Below are 17013 nucleotides of genomic sequence, written 5' to 3'. Positions count from 1 at the left end.
GTCAAATTACAACCCAGCAAGAAGCTATTTTTCTCCCCTGACAGTCCCTGCATCGGCCCGGAACACCCAACGCAGCTTATTTCACCCCCAACATGATGGCATGATTACTGCAAATGCTTGATGCCAGCAGGTTAGCAAGTCAGCGACAGAGGAAGATAAACCTGGGCTGGGGGAGAGAGAGTTATGATCTAGAAAAAAACGGTGATGGAAAACCAGCGGAAGGTGTTTCGAGGAGGAGCAGGCCGAACAGTTACCGCTCCATCGTACAGTGTTCGTTATTGACATATGTGCAGCGTAATCAGAACACGGCATGTACGCGCTACTGTAGAGCGGATGGATGAGTCAGGGGAGAAAATGCGATTACAGTGGCAATCATAACTCAGATTAGCCTTCCTCTGTACCTCTCCCCACTCCTCAACACGGGAATCAATCACCATCACATTCACTACACCGCCTCACATCACACACAGGGCCGCACCGAAAGGACAAATATTATTCTCTCCGGCGGAGAAAACAACATTGTCTATAGAGCAAGGACAACAATCGCTCTCTTTAATAAATAACAGGAGCTTTTATGATCATAAATAGTGAGGGGGGCTACGGGCTGTTTGTAAGGGGGAGGGGGGGATGATACATGAATCCATTCAGCATATTTCTGCTGTGGGCTTGTATCTCTGTAACTGAGGGGATCAAAGCAGCTCTGACAAAAGAGGCGCCGATGCAGCGTGCTGAGATGACAGCCTTCACCAGTGTTAGCAGTGCACTCAGCATTAACACTGGCTGACTAGAGACCTGACTAACCAGTCCAGAACAGCACATTCAGTCCCCCTGCTGTTTCCTCTATCTGATTTTTATTGATGACATCAGGACATTCTCGGGCCCGTGGAGGTTCATTAAATCAGAAGTCAACTGATAATGAAAGTGAACGCTCTGCACTGGATTTCTTCATTTACTCAACACTACAGACTAGCAGGGGAGGATTAGTAGACTTTGATATGCACTTGCATTTTAGTTATTCCCTCTGGATTGCCATTTGATTAAACTGCGACTTGAAATCGTGTAGCAAAAAACGTCTTCATGGAGACGTACGAAGCCCAGAGCAGTCGGCTGGTGTGAGTATGTGATCAGTCTGTCTGGGTTTGTGTGTTACACTTATGTGTGCGTACATGTGTGTGAGTGCAGGAGCGGCATTCATCTGGTTCTCTCGCTTCTACAGAAGCTTGCGATGCTCCGGGGGGAAAACTGCTGATGTGCTCTGTGTCTTGATCATTCGAATTAATTTGGAGCCATGCTGAGAACAATATTCCATCAAATGGTTTGTAAATCACTCAAACACACACACACAGATACACACAATCACGCACAGCATACAAATAGTCACCATCACACTCACGGGCAGACACAAATAGTTTGTATACGCGTAGACATACCCAAGTTTTGACTTGCACAGCTACACAAGCACATCCACCTCGCTACGGTTGGTTTGATGCCAATGTAGCAAATGAGCGAATCCCATTTTCTCTCTGCCTTTTTCTCTCATTCAGAATGATCCCCATAAACTCAGGGCCCAGAGGGAAAGTGGAGGCATGGCCCGTCAAGACTTTTATGGCTTTCCCCTACAATCACTCAGGAATACAATAGTGTTTTTACAACGTTACTGTAGATCCCACCTGCCACACCACTAAGGAAACTAACAAGGCCCTTATGTTTAATAGACTCAACACATTTCATACGTCCAGCAGTTGCCAAATTGTCACGCAGCCCAAGCAACAGGCAAATGCTTCCCGCTAATCAAATCTAATTCAAAGTGTGCTTTACACTTCTTGCCTGCTGTTTCATCGCGCCTCCCCATAGGCCACAATCTCCCACATGCTTTTCCGCTCGATCACTGCATGGGAGATGGTGGGCGGAATTAGATCGAGTTAAGGTATTTCCATATGTAATTTAGCTGTAACAATCATAGACGCATGGCACCATCTCCATCAACTGTTCAGTGTGAAACAAGATTTAGCCCCTCTTTTCAATCTGTGGCCAGTCCTATAGTGGCGCCTAATAGTGTGTATCTTACTGCTTATCAGTCTGTTTCTCTGAGCCAACAGGCTGTTATGCTTAGATAACCATAGTCATTTGCTGTGTTAAGTGGCTGATTGCTTCACAGTTGTGTTGTGTGTGCACGTGCGAGTGCGTGGCATACTTTCATGCACGTGTAAGCACGTAAATGTAATTTGCTGCCCTTGCTTGTGTGTGTATTGCAGTTTCCTGCGCGTGCGAGTGTGTGCGCATGCTTTTGCATGTGTGCCTGTGGTGCATATGTGTGTAACAGTGCCAGCCTCTTTTCCCCACCAAGCTTAACTCCAGACCCCAGCAGCATGGCTGAGTAAGATTAAAGTCACCCATATTACACTTAGCGCCAGGAGACGTAAGGAAATTAGGAGAAAATTAAACAATGCAATTTGCATACAATTGCACAACAGGACGGCAAAATGCTCTGTTAGCCTCCGTCTGGTCAACTAAAGAGCACTGCTCAGCGTTGCTTCATTAACTATGCAAACAGCTCTGGCTGCCCTTATTCAATCACGGATTTGTTTATTTGGACTGTGAGAAAAAGACTGAAAAAAAATTCACACACATTCAACAGTTTCTTTATTCATTATGTATGAGCTAATGCAAGCGTGTGATGCCAGTTTGCTCCTGTTTTACTCCTCTCGTCCTCCACTGCAGGTTAAAATCGAATTGCACAGGCTGGATTTAGATAATTTCACATGTGCATTTGAGCCCACATCTCCTGTGACATTTGAATTTGACATTCAGGCTGCGATACGTTCAGTTTTCATCTCAGGTGTTTGATATATAAGTCTTGCACCCTGCTGAGAAAATCTTTCCGTCTTCCTTAAGACATGAGCATGCTACCATCTCTCTCTCTGTGTCTCTCTGTGTCTCTCACTCCTTTCCACTGCACACACATTCAGATGCACAACCATCACCTTTTGCCACCTTTCACACATACGGATATTAAACCACCTATCAATTTCTCTTCCATCTTTCATCTCAAACATATATTCACACCCACACCTCTCTCTCTGTCTGTCTGTCTTTCTCTCTCTCTCTCTCTCTTTGTCTGTCTCTTTTCCTGTCTCTGCCCCCATCCTCCCTACATACAGCCAATTCACCTGGTGCTGGTGAAATATTAATGTGTGCACTGAAGTGTTGCTGCTGCTTGGAGTGCTGCCCTGACCATGAGCTTTGTTTCTGGACAGAGGAGGAAGTCATTCACACGCTCAGGCAGAGGTCCACACCACCGGATGTAACACTGAGGACAACTCAAAGCAGGCCCTCGCTCTCTCAAGCTACACTTTGCTCGATGCAAATGATTCATGACTGCAATGTTAAGCCTGACCGGGGCTACAGTGAGCTTTTGCAGTAAGTCAAGCTGCAGCGAGTTAAAGAGATCCCTTGCCTGAAGCGCTAGAGGAAGGACACCCGTTTTTTCAGAGCTTCAGCTCACATCTTAGGCCTGTTTAGCCTCCCTCAGCCACACAAACCCTGCAACACACCCACAGATACACATCCTCCCCACCTCCTCTGCTTTTTGCTCCAGCTTGCCTCTAATAAGCTCTGAAACTGCAGGTGCTGCCATTTCTTCTGTGCCCCCTTTTATTGTGCACTCGGTTGCACAGTGTTGCTGCTTTTCTTACAGAGGCCTAAATAAGGAATGAGCTTAGTAACTCAGAGCAGCTCCCTCCTGTTCTGATTCAACGCACTCCTGTCGGTTTGCTTACTCCACATTGCCCAAAGATCCCTCTGGGTTTATGCTTGAGTACTGACACCAGTGTGTTTGTTCTGTATCTGTGTGCTTGCATCTGTGTGTGCATGTTTGTTGATGCCTGCTGCATGCATGACTGTCTGTTGTCTGTGTGTTGAGAGGTTCAGTGCATGCATTTGTGCCTGAAAATCTTAAGGCCAGCGCATCAAACAACACTCTGGATTTGTTTAGTAGAGGCAGAGGTTGAGTTCAAGGCTCCTAATTTGCAGATGTGTGAGAAGGTGTATGGATTTTATATTCTATACGGGAATAATGCTGACATTCCTTTTAGCTGCGCATATCTTGCATCCTTAGTTCTGAGTCTTTCTAACCTCGTGCTTGCAGATGAAGCTTATACCTGAGAATAGAAAAAAGATAAGCGCATGTACACAAATACACACACATACACACACGCAGGAGGTCCTTACAGATCGAAAAGGTATAGCTACACAGAGGAAACATCCATTAGATTTCTAACCGAGCCTGAAAAAGACCTATGTACTTTAGAAAAAGATCAGCCTGGGTCTTGATTGACGTGAGCAGTACAGCTGGACTCACCATGGATAAAAAGGCATGCCTCTATGTTTCAGAAGAAACTGCCAATAGTCTTGCAAACTTTCCACTTCCAGGCAGTACAGTCACCCTTTATCTTGTCTAGACTGTGACATCATAGAAAATAGCCTGCCTACATTCCTCAAGAGATCAAAACTTGGCTCAGGTTCCCTGAGGTCTGTTTAAAAAAAAAAAAAAAAATTGACATTTATAAATTCAAATGTCCGATAACTGCAACAACACAGTTGGCCCCGACCCAAGGCAAAAGCTCAGGATGTTGAAAACAAACACAAATTCATGCAGACAGCATGAAGTGTACTTGAAGATCTGTCTTAAGTGTTCCTACACAAGTATGCAAACATATACACATACATTACACACACATACATTAAAGCTGGGGATAAACACTGATGCTGTCAGCTTGTTTTTTAAAACACACTGGATTAAGCTAGAGAGATGACTGGCAGGGTGCAATTACAATTACAGTGCAATACTAAAAGACACCATATGTAGGATTTTGTCATTGCTTGATTGAAGATTGTTTCAGCCTGTTTTGAGAATGAGTCCATAAAGTCCATAAAGAACCTGAAATGAGAACATGTGTGTGAGAGTAATAAATAAGGGACAGACATGAAAGGGTTGCTAGTGATAAGGTGCTGGTGAGACCATTAAAGTTCCTCTCCAGATATGTTGTAAAAATACTCTGCTATGATTAATATTTTTGTCTAACATGATTTTCCCACTTAAAAGGTGAAACAAAATGGCTGGAACCACATGTACGCTTACTTTTTCATTTAGAAATTCTAGATCAGGCCATGTCCACCAGAGCTCCTTGGTTGCCAGGTGAATGAGCAGTGCATATCGAGATGGTTCATGGAGGAAACATCAGAGAGACTCAGGAGTTTGTTGAGAAGTGACAAGTTTGTTGTGTACAAAAACTGGCGATCAGAGCGGTGAGTGAAGTATCTCCTTGTGTTGTTTGTTAGCTTGTAACTGGCAGTGGCTGACACAGTCTTAGTGGCTATACTATTGTAAACTCTCACTTTCTGTACTGCCATAAGATTTCAGATTTACTTTACCCTTTCCTTGTCCATACAAGTTGACAGCATTGGTTCCTTAGGTTATATGATGTATAATCCCTGGCTGTCTGAATCTGTTTTTATGAGACTGTCATTGGTTCACTGCAGTTCCAAGGTGGAAATATGCAGTTATGGTGTTGACTGCTTATTTCGCTCATGATATGTCATGTATTATATTAAAAAAACAACATACGGACATGTTAACAAGGTTAAAAACTTGATTTTCATTAGAGGGGTTTTTCACATAAGATCCCGGAGGCCCACTTTGAGTAACCAATTAATGAGCTTGAAGGCTTGTCAGATACCTTAGTGCTGAGTTTATAATACTGCAAGGCAGTATTATACTCAGTTATCACGGCTGCAGTTATTTTATGTTTCATCACAACGTTTCATTATAAAACAGTAGAATTGCACCATTCACTGTTACACAGTAGTCTACCAGGAGTTTATGTTGTCTGGCAAAAGTTGAACTCAACTTTTTTGATGGATGATTTTAATTTTTTTTTTTTTTTTGCCAGAGCCATCTGCATTGGCACCCTTGTTGCGTTAACAAAGTGGCCCCAGTTAAATAAATGAGGCTGCATTTGTTTTAATTCAGTGGAGTTGTCTGCGTGGATATGGCCAAGCATGTCTCTCTCTCAGTCCAACAGCAGCTCAACAAAGTCAGCTCTCAGTACTTCAACATATACCGGATTAATACACTTGATGTGAGGCTGATAGTTGATCTAACGGAGCCAGCCCACCTCTTGGTTGAAACCACATCCAGGGCTGACATATTGGGAGGAGTTCTCACCACACAGACTTGTAGGTTTTTGTTTACTCAGAAACTTGTTGGTGATCTTTCTTATTTGGTGTTGCTTGTTGTTATTATTCGTGTACAAAACTTTGAACAAAACTTTTTCAGGCAGAGCTGTGCATCCCCATGTACCTATAAGCACAGCAGAAAATGCTCTTTTGGAAGTTACTGCTCTAATATATCACTGGAATTAATTGTGCTGAAACAGTCCAATGCAGGCTAGAAGTGACTGCTGTTGTAATAGGCAATAACTCCAGTGATGGGCTTTTTTTTTTCCTTTTTTTTCTTTTTACTTTCATTGGGTCCACTTTGGTGCTTGTCGCGTTTGATTGCTCACAGAATTTTTTTGAGAAGTCCTCTTCCTCCTCCGCGGAAAATAGCAGAGCGCTCGCCCACCTTATGGGCCGGAACTCATGTCTTCAGGAAAAGGCCCATATCACCTTACAAATTCAGAGTCACATCACGGCTCCCACATCTGCCTCCTCCGGTAGCTCTAATTTGCTTTCTCTCCTAAAAGCAGCAACTAGAAACCCAACTTCTGTAACGCTCCAGTTGGCTCTTATTATTACTCTCACGTCCTCACTCTTGAAATAATTCTTCTGTGGTGCTCCTCACAAGTCGCTCTGGATAAGTGCTCCAGCTAAACACATGGATTTTTAAAAGAATCTATTAAAAAAACTAAAAAACTAAAAGCAAGTTGGTGACAATTGTTAGTGGAAGAGAAATGCAAGACAAATCATGGTGTTAAAAAAAAAAAAAAAAAAACAGCTGACACAGCTATGGGATGTACAGCGGATGAGCATTATTACCATTAATCTGACGATGATATATTTAGCAAGACTCCCTCTCTGGTTTTCTAACAAGCTCTCTTCAGTGTAATTTATAACAGGACATGATGCATGTTCATCTGTAGTTTAGACTTAGCTTTTGCCATTTTTTGATGCATAATGATAATAATACATTTTATCTATAAGCACCTTTCAAGGTGTTCAAGGACGAAGTGAATAAAACATTCAGAGGCATAAACAAGATAAAACCAAGACAAGATAAAACAATATATGAATGCATGAAAGAAAGAAAAAGATTTGACATCTATACACATACATACAGTTACACATACATATACATACAGATACACATAATCATACATATACATATATGCAAACATATCAACATATACACATACATGCTCATACACAACCATACTCATATACACATATTATAAGACAATAAATTCATACTGTACATTTTACAGAGCACCAGGAAAAACCATCCTAAATAAATGAGTTTTAAATTGTGACTTAAAAGAAGCATCAGATGTGCACTGGAGCAGAGTATAAGTATACTTTACTCAGTAAACACAGCCATACATTAACATTTAGTTGTACATTAATATTTAAGGGATAGGTGGTTCAGATGTCTCATACCCAGAGAAACCTAGAATGAGAGCAGATATAGATTTACATACTAATTCCTCCAGCTGCCTCGAGGATCAGTTTTGATCTTCTATCATTGTATTTTGAGTTCGGAGTCCTTTGACAAAATATGCATGACATTATTTTCATTCTTGACGGTAACATGCTGAATAACGCTCCCACCTGTGGTCGGCACCTCCTCCTCCTCTATTTCTGTTCTTCTGTGACACGTGCTGCCCTCTCTCAAAACCAAATCCCCACCACCACCCAAACACCCACCCACCCATCCACTACCGCCACCTTTCTGGCCCCCCCATTGAGTTCAAACGAAGAGGCCTATCTTCTCTTGTCCCCTCTCACACACCTACCGTCTCCCAGGAGGATAAATACAGACGCTGCATTAATTCATCCATGTCTCTCCAGATTTCTGCCAAATATTTTTTTCTTACTCTCTTAAGGGACTCAAGGGCTTTCAGCAGAGGGTCTCTCTGTTTACTTTGTACTCCCGGGCGGGGTATTTCCATTTGAATGAATGTGTGTGAGTGTGGGTTGCAGTTGGGTTTAGATGCTTCATCTTCAGACACACAGACATAGTGTGTTGAGTGTGTGTTTCACAAGGTTTTGTACGCATACTGAGCTAACCTGCATGGATTGACGCTATATGTACAGATTTAATTAAGTACTGTATGTGCATGTTTTTGGTGTGTGTGTGTGTGTGTGTGTGTGTGTGTGTGTGTGTGTGTGTGTGTGTGTGTGTGTGTGTGTGTGTGTGTGTGTGAGCACTTTCTCATACATTTTGAAAATGAGGAAAATGTGTATGTATTAGTGCTGGAGGGTGTTTACGAGCATAGTTTGTAGAGTATATCTATCACCTCAGTTCAGTGAGGGTCGGTCATTCAAAGCAAATCTTAAGTCATGTTAAGCTAAACTTTGGATTCTCTATATAAAAGCACCCCCCCCCCATCCCCCCACCCCCTTCAACCTTGCCTGGAGCACCGATAGGATGAAGAATGGCTAGAAGCCCCAAAGGAAGGAGGGGGAAGGTCCATCTGTGAGCTGCATTCAAGGACAACAGTGTTATCCATTTTGGAACAGTATGAAACAAGCCAGTGTTTTCAGTGGGGTTTGGAAATGCAGGCTTCTGGATGAACTGTGGATGCTACTGTTGTCTTGCCAAGCCAACTGTGATGTTGCAGATTAGATGCGAATCATTGACTCCTTGTTTGTATCAGCGCAACGTTTCTCACTCAGAGTGAGAGATAATGAACAAATGTGACTGATTGTTTCTGATCAGTGTTGTGGTGAATTACTGCAGCAACGGGGATTGTTTTGCAGTACTCGGGTGCTCAAGAAAGCTGTTTAATGTGATTTTATGTTATGCCCGAGGTGTTGGGGTTTGGCTATATATTAATCTCTCTTTTTTATCTTGTTTTCTCTTTTCTCTCCCCCCTTCCTTTGCTCCCTTTTTGTTCACTCATCTTTTTACTTTTGTGTTTTCCCACTTTTTCTTTTTTTTTTCTTTGTTTTTTTTTTTTTTTGTTCTTTCATCTCTTCCGCCTTCTCCTTCCTGTCCCTTCGGATAGAACCTATTCCACCTGCAGATGTCAGCCCGTGTGCCTCCGTCAACCCTGGGCAGCCTGCTGCTGGCAGTGCTGCAGGGGGGAGAGGGGGACAGGGACAGGGGAAGCCGTGGGGAAGAGAGGTGGGGAGGAGCAGCTGTGATCTGCCCCGGCTGGGAGGAAGGGGGTGACGGGTTGCTGTCTCACCTGCAGAGGCACAGTGGTTCTGCCTGGCATTTGTGGGATATCATCAACCTGACCCGCATCACAGGGGGTGGGGATAGGAGGGGGGAGGCCAGCGAGGAGAGGAGGGAGGATAAGATGGAAGAAGAGGCTTTGAAGATCCTCTCCACCCGTTTCCTGCGCTCCCCCTCTCCTCTCTCCTCTGTTCTCCTCCTGGGCTCTGATCCCGAGTGTGTCTCCTCTGTTCTGCGGGCCGCTCAGCGCCTCGCTCCATCACTACCAGCACTGCAGTGGATCATGGGATACCCCTTATCTCCAGATTCGCTTCACACACTAGGAGGTCCCCTTGGACTGCTTGCCTACGGGGAGGTTGGGCGCAAGCCTATCAGTTTCTACATCCGGGATGCTTTGCAGTTGATTGGCCGAGCGGTCACTGCAGCGACCATGGTGAGGCCGGACCTGGCGTTGATCCAGAACATGGTTAACTGTTATGACAAACCGAACCGCCATGAGCTGCCCTCTTCAGGACAATATCTGGCCAGGTATACACACACACACACACACACACACACACACACACACACACACACACACACAAATGAAAGGATCAGTTCACCTAAATTATTTAGAAATATCGTGCTCTCATTTATCTCTAGTAATATCTAACAATGCAGATTATATTGGTTTTAAGTAAAAATTTTACTTTTATTTGCTTGTGTTTGGTTTATTGCTAAAACTAATTCAAATAAAGCATTTGTGTGTATTTATTTGACAGCGCCCCTTACATTACATTTGTGCTCTCAGAGACACGGGACTTCTTGGTTGTGACTGACAATGTTATCCATAAGTTAGTAGGTTTACATCTGGACCTGTGAGGCAAAATCAACTGGGAATCAGTGATAATGTTAGCAGGTCATCTTCTTAGGCCTACTAGATAACTACTGATGCAAGTGTACGATCGCTTGCGATATCTGCCTTTGTTTATTAACTTTATTTCTACCTCCACACAACGGAGATGAAAAGTTTGTTAAGCGATCCCCACAGCATTGAAGTTCAGCATGTGTCCCTGCTACCAGATCATCCTCAGACGTCACTGTCAATATTTTCCACAGGAACTTTTTCATTGGTAGAAAGTAGTTTTTTAAAAAGTAGATTTACATATGTTTTTTTGGAGTAATTTGGTTGAACCAAGATGTTCAACCAAAGATGTTAGAACAATATCAATTTTAATGCCCTTGTGGCTCAAAGATTGGGTTCAGTTCCAGAGCAGTACCCTGCAGCTATTAGAGATTTGCACTTCAGCAGAGTGGATGATTGAAAAATATCCCCCCAAAAATTAAATATATTGCGACATAGGATTAGTGGTGGTAAACAGTCTCTATATCACCTGCAGCTACCAGTCCGACTATTTCCTTTTTATCATGACTCCTGGGCATCTAAACTGCATAGACAAGGTCAGAAAAGTGTACACATTTAATTCATTAAATGATCCATGAAGACACTGACAAAATGCAATTAAATCCCTCTGGTCACACTCACTGTCTATAAGGTCATTAGTTTTCTGAGTGACACGGGAGTTTTTGTGAGTAGGTGCTGGCTTCACTCGTGGCACTGTATGCTCCAGTTGCTGCCCTTTTCCGTCCTCTGCACCACGGGGGTGGCAACTTCTGAATAGTGCTGTCATACTGGGGGTGTGGAGGAGGTCTTTATGGCATACAGATTCACAGACTGACACCAGAGAGTTTTATCTGTTTCTTTTTGCTGCTGCTTCTGCTGCTTGAATCCCTGCAGCTTTTTAAAAATGGCCCCTGACAGCTTTCACAGGTTCTGTCAAGGTGCGCTCTGTGATAACACATACACATGCAGAAAGAAAAAAAAAAAAACACATTGAAATACATATTAAACCATAAATGTTTTCACTTAAAGCAGAAAAAAACGTAATTTGTACACAGCCAAAAAAAACTCACACTCACTTTATGACTTCTCTTAAGTCACATATGCGGGATACTGAGTATTGCACTGACGCACCATGCTCCAAACTCACTCCCAAGTTAAATATTTCTGGCCTGTCAGTTGACATGGATATTTTGCAGACATTGCAATGGATAAAACGGCAACTTCTGAGGTCGTGTGGCACTGGTGAGAGAAGGATTTGTGGTTGAGGGGAGCCCACAGCAAATATTGACCACACACGGTGTCTGCCAGCTGAGAGTGATCATTAACACCCACGTAATCACATGCTGGAATCTCTGTGTTTCCTCTAGTGGAGCACTGGGATGCCAGAACCATTTGGCATGGAGGGCCAGAGGCTAAAACAAGTGGAGTGGGAGCTATGTTACAAAGCAGCATTATTGGACATTTGTTATTAGAGTGAAAAACAAATTTATTAGGTTTAATGTGATGAAATGGCTCATTTTTAGCCACACTAGCAATGTAGCTTTATGGATGGCAATGTCTCTTTGTCAGCCAGTCATCCACTTTGGTCCAGACTAAAATATTTTAACAACCATTGGATGGATTGACTTGAAATTGTGTATAGACATTAATAGTCCCTAGAGGATGAAGCCTACTGTTTGCTAATACACCATCTTTTCCTACGGTCGCACCATAAGGTTGACGTTTGCGGCTTTTTAAGTGAAATGTCTCAATAACTCTCGGCTGGATTGCCATGAAATTTAGTATTAACGTACCACTCTGGATGATTTGCAACAACACTGTTGTTGCCTTGCAAAATACCACTGTGTCTACATGCAGCCTTAAAGAGCTCTGTACTCTTAGACCTCTTATAATACGAACAACAAAGAAAACAACAAGTTGTGCTTTTAAACTCACTCAGACTTCATCAGGACACCAGGGAAAGTCACAATCTTTCTGTGGCGGGCCAATTAGGACATGGCCTACACTATCAGAATAGAGTATTTATAGTTGGTGTCACTGACCTTTGTTCCTGGCCTGTGACAGACTGATAAAAGAGGTCATTCTATCGCAATATTCAAACCAGTCCAGTTGTACGTCTTTGCCCCCCAGTGTATAAGTGATTCTTATCCCTCCCCTGCAACAGCCAGACATGTCACCGCTCCAGAGAACCCTGACAAAGCTTAAGGAAGTGAGAGACTTCCACATGGAAAAGGCAATTAACAGCTCAATGCCCAAGGGACAGAGCAGGGAAGGCAGAGAGAGAGAGAGGATGTCTGGAGATATAAGCGAGAGAGGAAGGTATGAGGGAGTACAAGCACAATTTTACTGTTTCTGATTCAAAGCACTGGCACACTGAGGATAAAGCCAAATATAAGAAACTGGCCCCTTTTGATGTAGTTCTTCCGAACGTCCAGAATCAAAAAAATCCCTGGGTTCTTATTCCCAAAAATACATTCGAGAGAAAGGCGAAAGTTCCCAAAGACAAACAGATGAAAGACAGAGGAAGAAGGAAACAGCTAAAAAAAAAAAAAAAAGGAAAATGGGAGTAAAGGTTCAGGAAAGGATGGAGAAACCTGTGTGGGAAAAGGATGTGAGGGAGGAGACAAAAAGAAAGAAGGGAGGGAAATAGATAGGAGGGTTGTTGTTATCAGAGTGAGATCTGCCAGTCAGTGCCATCTCACTCGACACAGCTGCCACGCTGATTCTATCTCCCCTGAAGAGATTAAAACCACTGAAACAAGCGAGCCTCGTATCATCCCCCCGACAGGCAGACATAGACAGAGGGAGTAAACTTTCCTCCAAACTAAAGGAGATGGAGTGATAAGAGAGTGAGACACATGCCTGGGACTCTCTTATAGAGTCATCATTTACCGGCCACTCTGCTGACATTTACTGAGTAAACTGGGGCCAGGTGTTAGTGAGAGGAAGCCATCCCTCACTGACACCGCTGGCTGACTTATCAACCTGCTTTGACAACAACAGTCATTCTTTAAATGCAGCCTCTGGCCTGATGCAACGCAACAACAACAACAAAGAACCCATAACTAAAAAGGTGACGCTGCTTGAAAATATGCCATACTTTTCACACCCCTGCTCTCATCTGTGTGTTATCTAAAGCTCCTATCTCACATTGTTCTCTTCTGGGCATGAATCCAAAAATGTCGCAAACTGTGTGGAGGGGGGGGGGGGGGGGGGGCTTTGCACCTCTCTGCTCACATAACAGATGTAAAGTGAAGCCGATGGTTAATTTTTTCATATACTCTACTGTGGTGGCCAGCCGCAGCCATTACAGTATAGTGTATGAGTCTGGAGTGGGTTGGCTTGATGAATCTGCTGTCTGTGGGATATGATGATTCAGCCGCACTATTACCATGAGTGATTTCAGCTCAAGGCAAGGCTAGCACTTCCGCTTTATGGTCAGAGAGACTGAGGGAGCTGCTGATGAGGAAACATAAGTTAACGTGGAATGGGATGGGAATGACTTTCAAATCAGAGTCATTTTTAATCAGGTTCTTGGGAATTATGGTGCAAGGAATGGGTTTCTAAATTGATATTGTGCTGTTGAGGTAAATCACAATGTGAAAAATGAGGGCAGTGAACACAGGCACAAGCAGAATACACAAATCCTTACATATATTCTCATGTTGTGTTCATTCTGTGTGGCACAGACAAGCTTTGGTCCAGGCCGGGCATGGAAGTGAGGTTAATGACCCTCATGGTCAATTTAGTCTTTTAATTGTCCTTCACATATCCTGGATTTGATGGAGAAAGTTCTGCAGCAGCCCTTATCTGTGCTCATAGATTCATACATATAACTTGGAGATGAGAGCGGGAGAAAAATGTAAAGAGAGAGTAAAACAAAGAATGAGAGAGAAAAGCTATTTTTCTGCCCTGAGAGAGGTTTAAGGCTTGACCAACCTTTTCCATTAACAGGAAGGAAAACTTGCCATTTCTAGCCTTGACCCGAGGTGTAATCAACAGTCCCTGTACGGTTCAACACATGCCAACTGCAGTGATCCCTGCATACATTAACATTTAAGCAACCCCTAAGATTTACAATGACCTACGGACAATCTCCCACTAATCAAGACATGATCAAACAGTACTTGTATAGCCTCACACTGAGACATCGCCTGGTGATGTCCACATGATCAGATGCTAAGACATGAGCTAACAATCCCGGCATGGTTCAAGAGGCCAGGGCAGATTTATGAGCAGACGGGGATTGCTCTTCTTAATATATTCCACCGTAAAGACCAATGCGGGTCACCAGGCAAGTGAGGTGAATAGCAATGACTGTCTGTATGGACTTGTAGATAGGAGGAGACCCTTTCTGCACTGCATTAACTTTTAATTATGACATTCTGGGAGATGCAATTACCCATCTGACACTAGACTTGCTAAAGCTGCACAACCAGACCTTGCCTGTCTGCACCAACTTTTGTTATTTTTTTCTTGCTTTTTCTGTGTTTTTTCTTTCTTCATCTGTCTGGTTTAGAGTTGTGCTTTATTCATTTATACCCCATCACATGGATATTGCATTTTCTTGTCAGTTTTGTCATCTCTCGCTTATTGTCTGTTTGTATCTCTCTGTCCCTTGAGATTTCTCTCCAACACTTCCTTTACTGGAGCCACAGGCCTGATCCAGGTGGATGCCGGCCTCTCTCGTGTCCTGTCCTCCCAGCTGTTCCACGTGTGGAGTCTGAAGAGGGGCGCTCTGGGCCAGCCAGCCTGGGTTACTGTAGGCCAGTGGACCCGAGGCAGACTGGTGTTGGAGGGAGGGATCCTAGGGCTGGTCGGAGGGTTTGGGAGCAGCCAAGGACAAGGTCTTGGGGCTGGGGTAAGGGGAGGGGATGGCCAGGGAGACAGCAACTTTGGGGGACGCTGGAGGCCAGGACTTTCCGTTGAAGGACACCGCTTGCGTGTCGTAACACTGGTGGAACACCCGTTTGTTTTCACACGGGAGGTGGATGAGGATGGATTGTGTCCAGCTGGTCAGCTTTGTCTGGACCCCAAAACCAACCGGTCCGACATCATCCAGAGCCTCTTCAACCAGCTGCACAACCCAAACAATACAGCTGCTGATTGGGAGGGCAATGGTGAGTTTTGCTTTGGCAGAACAGTGTAGTGGAGAAAGTACAGGTTTGCCATTTGAATTTTTGTGTATACTCTAAGCTTCTTGAATCTAGTGTTTGATTTCTTTTGGCTTAGATCTCATTTTTATGTAACTGCCATGTTGGTACACCTCCTCCTTGAGACTGAAGTAGATTTTAGTAGTAAAATCAATACTGGTCAGTCCAGTTCAAATACATACCAGGGTCAATCTCAAGGGCTTAGTTCTGTAGCTACATCTTCGTTTCATGAATGAAAAGGATTAAAAGACATTAAATCCATAAAAGATCAAGACTATGGTGTCAAAGGAACACCATGTACTATATCTCTGAATAACAACTATTACTCTAGAATACATGCACCCTACTGTATAACAGTAAAATATAAGGCATCCTAACTTTCTTTCTTGAATCAGCAGATGGCAAATGGTCTAATAGAACAAGTTTGCAAAAAAAAAGGTTTGCCAGAAAAATTAAAAATTGCCAAAAGTTAAAAAATTTATATTATAGAATTTCCATCTTGCTGACACAAGTTTTATTCAAACATTTTTCTAGTCAAGATTTAGTGTGACTGCAATGTTTTTTTCTATCCTGGGTGCTGGATTAATTAAAAACACACAAGCTGAGATGTGCTGTGAGGATCCATCAATATTTTTCCATGATCCATAGTCAACAGCTGTGGACAAATTCCCAGAAGTAAAGCCCCCTACACTTCCAAAGCATGCACATGAATATCTGGATGGATAAAAATTCACATCATCATCACTTCTTTCCTCTTAGACCTTCCAGAGGACCTCAGGAAGTGCTGCTATGGGTACTGCATTGACTTGTTGGAAAAACTAGCAGAAGACATGGGCTTCACCTTTGACCTGTACATTGTGGGAGACGGGAAGTATGGAGCGTTGAGCGGGACAGGACGCTGGACGGGGCTGGTCGGGGACCTGCTGAGTGGAACCGCTGACATGGCTGTCACCTCTTTTTCCATCAATTCTGCCAGAAGCAGAGTCATCGATTTCACCTCGCCCTTCTACTCCACCAGCCTGGGCATTCTGGTACAACTGCCCAAAGTCATCATTAGTTGGAGTTTTGAGTTCGCATTTAAATGATTGTAGAAGACACAGGGCATGCCCTAAAATAAGCTGCATTGTGAGTCAGTGGCAGCATTTCGGTCTGACTTTGATTCATCAATCTCTTTCTCTCTGTGGCTGACATTATTCCAGTACGATTTGACGATACAGTCTGCAGCTCCTTAATTTTTGCCCTTATGCCCTGCTCACATGGTCTTCTGGTGCACAACTGGAGATCATTAGTTGAGGAATAATTAGTTTGCTGAGTTTTCAGTGGGCACGTTAATTATGAAAGTTCAATATGAGAGCCGGTCTGAGAGCGTATAATGAGTCTTAGAGGCATTTTGTGAAGCCGTCTTAGCAGAGTCCTCAAACATGCTGCAGTTATTCTTTGATTTGTTAACATCTCCCTCTGTGGCTGACAAACTGCAATGCATAATATGATCTGACAATACAGTTCCATTTGAAAATGAGAACTCCGTCATTTGAAAAAGTGGTTTTCTTTTCCTTACAAAATGATGGATAGTTCAA

The 17013-nt window shown here is 43.4% G+C and overlaps 1 protein-coding gene across 1 annotated transcript in view; it reads left to right on the top strand.

Moving 5' to 3' along the window:
* Window positions 1-17013, top strand: part of LOC139633150 (glutamate receptor ionotropic, NMDA 3B-like) — a 65160-nt gene that overhangs the window by 27460 nt on the left and 20687 nt on the right. Inside the window, exons 2-4 of the mRNA XM_071498640.1 lie at window positions 9228-9928; window positions 14907-15403; window positions 16196-16467. Of these exons, the coding sequence (XP_071354741.1) occupies window positions 9228-9928; window positions 14907-15403; window positions 16196-16467 (1470 nt within the window). The remainder of the gene's footprint in view (window positions 1-9227; window positions 9929-14906; window positions 15404-16195; window positions 16468-17013) is intronic.

The sequence above is a fragment of the Trachinotus anak genome, unplaced genomic scaffold (genome assembly GCF_046630095.1).
Source record: "Trachinotus anak isolate AG129_WGS33_773 ecotype Australia unplaced genomic scaffold, CSIRO_AGI_Tana_v1 ptg000015l, whole genome shotgun sequence".
Classification (NCBI taxonomy): domain Eukaryota; kingdom Metazoa; phylum Chordata; class Actinopteri; order Carangiformes; family Carangidae; genus Trachinotus; species Trachinotus anak.
This window is presented reverse-complemented; position numbering and strand designations above follow the sequence as displayed.